Consider the following 6,515-nt stretch of genomic DNA (forward strand, 5'->3'; position numbering starts at 1 on the left):
TCTTTCCCCTTTCCTAGTCTTGCTACAGCTTATTAGTTTCATTTACAGTAATTTCCATAATTTATAATTATATTAAGTGTTTGTCTACTTATCTGTAAATTGTCTATCTCTCACCCACTGTATAGACAACAGGAAATTTTTACAGAGAGTATGGCTCACAGTAGGAGAGTATGGCTCACAGTAGGAGCTTAAAATTAATTTTCTTGATTGAATGAATGCTCAGTCATCGGTTCTATTTCCTGATTCATTAGTAAATGTTCTTTACATTTTGTGACCATTAACTCTGTCAAATATGTTGCAAATATTCTTTTGTTTCTCATGTTTTTATTTTTTTGTTTGTTTGCTTATGAGAGGTGTTTAATGCTGGAAATAAAGCATATTGTAATATTTAGTTTAATGTATTTCTCTTTATCATTGTGATTTCTGACACATTTACCTATATGCTCTAACTTTTAATGATTTGACATTGTACTTTTAACTCTTAAATGGCCTGGAATTTATTTTTAATATATGGTAGAACTAGGACTTTAAATGATATTTATTTTCCCAAATAATCTATTTTCTCAACTCTTAACTTCATATGTTTCTTCTATATTCCTTTATAATTTTCAGTGTATAGTATTCAATATATTAATATAGTATATTAAATCAATGTACTTCTTAATGTGTATTAACATCTGTTCTATTTATTTACCTGTTAATCCTTTTGTTAATACTTACCTGTTTTAATTATTATGGTTATATAAAAATTGCATTTTCTGTTGTGTTCTAATATCTCTTAAGGCACAGCCCCTCTATCTTTTTATTTTTCCACATTTTCTTACCCTTCTTGCCTGGTTTTTGTTTCTGTGGAATTTTAATCTTTTACTAGTTGTAAATCCACTGTGCTCCATAACAGCTAAAGCAATCTTCCCTTACACAGCTGAATAAATCTCTGACGCTTCTGCAATTCTCTGACACTGGCAACTGCACTGCTGTCTTGGCAACTCCTCTCTCCTTCCAGCTCTGCACTTGACTTGTTGAGATTTCATTCCATGAGTGCATTTCAACATGGCCATTTCCCATCCACACTTCTGGCCCATACTTTTGGGAATGTCAGCCCCCAAATAATGGAGAAGCAGATTATGATGGGAATAAAACCCTAAAACTCAATGGAGTGGAGAGGCGTGTTATCTTGCTTAGAAATAAAGATTCAATTCAAAGTATAGGAAAATTACATTAGAAAATTCCCTAAGTTAGTGAAAACACAGAAACGACCTAAGTGTCCATCAAAAGATGAGTGGATAAAGCAGATGTGTGATACACACACACACACACTGGAATATTACTCAGCCATAAAAAAGGATGAAATCTTGCTACTTGTGACAACATGGTTGGGTCTAGAGGGTATTACGCTAAGTGAAGTAAGTCAGACAGAGAAAGACAAGTACCATATGGTTTCACTTATATGTGGAATCTAAAAAACAAAATGAATCAACACACAAAAACAAAGCAGAAACAGACATAGATAAAGAGAACAAACTGTTGGTTGCCAGAGGTTGGGGTGGAGGTTGGATGAAATAGGTGAAAGAGACTAAGAGATACAAACTACCAGTTATAAAATAAATAACTTATGAGGAAGTATTAGACAGCTTAAGGAATATAGTAGCAAGTGATACTGTAATAATTTTGAATGGTGACAGATGGTTACCGGACTTATTATGGTGATCATTTCATAATATATTTGAATGTCAAATCACTGTTGCACACCTGAAATTGACATAATGTTGTACATTAACTATACTTCAGTTTTTAAAAATCACCTTTAATTTGGCATATATGATTTTGTGTATATAACTGTGTACAATAACATGTATTTATTATAATACATAATACCTATATATAATAGTCATAGGTAATAAAGAATACACTCACAGGGTAATTAGAATTATCAGTACTACTTCATTTTTCTCTCCCCCTCCCTCCTCCTGAGCCTGTATATTTTAATTTATATAAATTGAATGCACTTATGAAGCAGTTTTTACTGTCAGCATGGTTGAGAGAGGCTTCCTGACTCAAGTTGTTTTGTTATTGGATCTCTGATTTAGGAGATAAACAATGTAGAAAAATATTTTTTAATTATACCTTCCTTCAAGCCATGGGTTGTTCTTCTGCAAACAGCAAACTATCTCTCAGACATAGATTTTGATTCTCAGTTTCATTTGATAGGTCTTGTTTAATTTTTGTCCCAGATTTTGATGAAAATTTTACTATTAGGCTTGAATTTTTTGTTATAAGTTTTCATATCTGTGTGTGTGTCATCCACACACATGTACACGTACCTTTCCCTTGATTATTATATGGAGAGAAATTAGGAGATTTTGCTTCTGAGGCTGCCAGATAAATATAATATCACTAGATGTTTCTAAACTATTATTTAATAAATATTTATTTGAAGAATTGTGTTCCTTAAATTCGTGTAAGGACTTCCACATCTAGACTTTCTTACTAGAATTGTTTGTAGGGATGAGTGTGATTATACAGATCACATAATCCACGGGGAGGGGCTTTCATTTTACTCCTGTCACTCTCTCATGCCAAATGCATTTGTCTCTCTGGTGCTGAATGCTCAATGTGATTAGCTAATTTTACTTCCTTATTTAGCAAGAGGAGAACATTCTCATCTCTGCCTCCATTAGAACATGATCCTCACATACTGATTTAATGAATCTCTCTGTAGGAAGTGGATAGATGGGCCTTTGTCCCCACTGGGGGCAAAGTATTGGGTCGTGCAGCTCTGCTGGAAATGGTTTTCTTCTCAGTCTTTCAGTGACACGATTATGATCATAGCCCAAGATGGACAAAAGAAAATTCCAGTTGATAAATACTATCTCTGGTTAACTAATAACTGTGTTAGAAGAGATGATTTATATATGGTCCTTATCCTAAAGGAGCTTCCAGTCTAGTGTGGGAGATAAACACTTAACCAAATAACTAACTTACGGTATGAAGGGTGCTGTAATAGATGGATGAACAAAATGACACCCTGACACAGACATGAGATGATTAATTCTGCTTGGGCAACAGTCAGAGGGGCAGTCAAACAAAAACCCAGTTCACCATTGCAGGAAATCAAAAGGGCAAAAATACTGCGAGAAAAAAAGCTCAGCAGCAGAAACAGTAGTAAGTGGAACGTAAGCTAATTTCTGGAAATCTGCATGCAAGAGTTGAGTTCTGAAGGATGAATATGAATATAGGCAAGTACGTTCACAGGTGGAGAATTCGGCGTATCAAATTTGTGTAGATGTGAAAATGCTCACTCTTGACACCAGAAAAATAATTTGTCTACTATGACCTGTCTTGGGGTACATGTTTGGAGTGTTACAGGTGAAGTTTGAAATTTGTCCTATGGGTGATTCAGAGGTTATGGTGCAGAAGAATGATATGGTCATATTTATGTTTTAGAAAGAAAACTGGCAACAGAATAGGGAACTGAGGCCAAGAAAACAGTTGGGAATAATTTGTTCCTGCCAGCTAAATGTATAGCTTGCCTTCCATTGCTCATTGATTCTGGAAGAGGGTTAAGGCACAGGAGGATATAAAAAGGAAGGAAAGGAAGAAAGTTAAAAGAGGAGGAAAGAAAGAACTCTCTGGAGCAATTTATATTCATCAGTAGGAAGAGTGGGAAAATGAAGCTTCTGGTCCTTTATCTTATATGGCATCCCAAGCCTAGAAACAGGAACTACCTACCTCCTGGTTTTTTGACACGTTTCTCCTTTTGCTTCTTACATCTGACCTTGTCACTAAATTTTAATTTTAAAAAAACCTTTTTTTTAATCACTGTTCCTATCATTACCAACACTGGCTTCCAGTTTAAACCCTTAGCACCTAATCGAAATCCTAGAAGGCTTATTTTCCCTCTCCCTTTTGAATGCTACCCATAGATGATCCTCCAAAAGCTCTGGTTTTATCATTACAAGTCCTGCTCAAAAGCTTAATTTAGAAGGACAAAAGTCAAGTTATCAAAATAAATTTTAAGACTCCCTCTTCCTTACCATTATGATTACTCTCATTTACTGCCTTTGGTAATAGTTTTTCTCCCATAAATTCCTTTGGAATCCTCACTCCGTATTCTACACATATCAGAATGCTTTTAACCCTTCAAAGAATTCAAAGTTCAGCTCAAACTCTATTTCTTGTTATACACTTTATGGTAGATAAAGGAAGGCCACACTTCTTTCCTTTTGTACAAGGGCATGAAATTTTACTGCGAAAGCCCTCCTCATGTTATTGACCTGAATGTTTGGCAAGTTCTCAAAAATAGTTCAATAGTCTAATAGCTCCAAAATGGGACCATATTTAGTCAATTTGGACTGTGTCTATTGTACACTGCCTGTGTAAAGCATTGTGCTAACCATCCTCAGGATGTCAGTATTAAAGGATAAATATGTCAAATGTCTACTCTCAGAACAATTAACAGATTCATTCATTATAGAACTATTTCCACTTCATCTATATGATTAATAGTTTGTGATTTTTCAAATAAGATACTTTTCTTTCATTGACTGGGTGAGTTCTATTAGTAGATGAAATTATGGTGGAAGTTACATAAATGTGTTTAAATGGCACACATTTCACCTTTCACAGCAAGAATCCAGTCTCAGTAGATACAGAAATGCAATCAAACCTTCAATATTAGACTATGTATTTAATTTTTATAAGTATATTGTTAATTATTCCATATGTATTAGTGTATTTAGGCTGCTGTAACACAGACTGGGTAGCTTGAAAACAACAGAATTTCATTTCTCACAATTCTGGAGGCTAGAAGTTTGAAATCAGGGTCCCAGCATGGTGGCAGACTGCCGGCTTCTCACTGTGTCCTCATATTGTGGAAGGGGTAAGGGAATTCTTTTGAGCCTCTTGGACATTAATCTCATTCATGAGGGTTCTGCCCTCATGACCTAATTACTTCCCAAAGGCCCCATCACCTCATACCATCACATTGGGGATTAGGATTTCAACATATGAATTTTGGGGAACATAAACATTCAAATATAGCACCACATATATTAAATGTGCCTTCCTCAGGGGCTAGAAGTTTGGGAAACTATGATGCATCCTTTTTCCACACCATCCTTAATAAAAGCAACTGCACTGTTTTAAGATTTTTCTACTAGTAGTTTTAAAGGAAAGCAAAAGTAATTTCTTTAAATTATTTCACCTGACAGGAAACTTGAACAAATGAGTTAAGAAAAGGGATAGTTAGAAATGGGATGCCTAAAGGGGACTGTAGGAAGTAGACAAGCCTGATAAAAATTTAAGACTAAATGTATAGTTGTGTCACCCCTGACATTTACACCAAGAATCATCTGCCCTCTGGTACTCTGAGCAAAAATTATAAGGAAATCAGTTGTAAGGAATCAATTCCATTAGACAGGAAACATAGCTTTCAAAATTATGGGAATTTTATCCCAGAGGCACTTGAATATCGTAGGGAAAAATAAAAGATGAAGCCTCATAAGAAAGCAAAAGTACCCTATATTATAATCTTTGGCCACTACTTTCTAATTCTTCTTTTTCATATCTTTAAATACAGAATCCCCTTCACCTCCAACTGAGTTTAGAAAATTCATTAAGTTCTGATGCTGATGTCACTGTCTCAATCCTGACCATGAACAACTGGTACAATTTTAGCTTGTTGCTGTGCCAGGAAGACTGGAACATCACCGACTTCCTCGTCCTTACCCAGAATAATTCCAAGTTCCACTTGGGCTCTATCATCAACATCACCATCAACCTCTCCTCCACTGAGGACCTCTTGAGCTTCCTGCAGGTCCAGCTTGAGAGTGTTAAGAACAGTACGCCCACAATGGTGATGTTTGGCTGCGAAATGGAAAGTATCCGGCGGATTTTCGAAATTACCACCCAGTTTGGGGTAGCACCCCCTGAGCTTCATTGGGTGCTGGGGGATTCCCAGAATGTTGAGCAACTGAGGACAGAAGGTCTGCCCTTAGGGCTCATTGCTCATGGAAAAACAACACAGTCTGTCTTTGAGTACTATGTACAAGATGCCATGGAACTGGTTGCAAGAGCTGTAGCCACAGCCACCGTGATCCAGCCAGAACTTGCTCTCATTCCCAGCACGATGAACTGCATGGATGTGGAAACTGCAAATCTCACTTCAGGACAATATTTATCAAGGTAGGATGCAAGACCTGATTTACATCCCCAGTCATAGGAGTGTGATAGGAAGTAAAATCTCCCTATCTATCCCATTTGCAGAAAGCACATGGCATATAGTGGGGAATCCTCAGTCCCACTTTTAAATCCTGGCTTAGTCCCATACTAGCTATGTGTTCTTGGCAAGCTATTTAAAAACTCTGAGCCTCAGTTTTCTCATTAGTAAACTAAGATAATATTAAATAGCTTGATATATTGTAATAAAGACACCACAAAATTCTATATGGAAAGTACCTAACACTGCTCAGCTCATAGTAGATGCACAACAAATGTTTCCATCCCTGCTCACTCTT

General features: G+C 36.2%; 1 protein-coding gene across 1 annotated transcript in view; it reads left to right on the forward strand.

Annotated features, from left to right (window-relative positions):
* Positions 1–6,515, forward strand: part of GRIN3A (glutamate ionotropic receptor NMDA type subunit 3A) — a 153,547-nt gene that overhangs the window by 40,956 nt on the left and 106,076 nt on the right. Inside the window, exon 2 of the mRNA XM_007456390.1 lies at positions 5,579–6,183. Within this exon, the coding sequence (XP_007456452.1) occupies positions 5,579–6,183 (605 nt within the window). The remainder of the gene's footprint in view (positions 1–5,578; positions 6,184–6,515) is intronic.

Source organism: Lipotes vexillifer, unplaced genomic scaffold, assembly GCF_000442215.2.
Source record: "Lipotes vexillifer unplaced genomic scaffold, Lipotes_vexillifer_v1.1 scaffold607, whole genome shotgun sequence".
Classification (NCBI taxonomy): domain Eukaryota; kingdom Metazoa; phylum Chordata; class Mammalia; order Artiodactyla; family Lipotidae; genus Lipotes; species Lipotes vexillifer.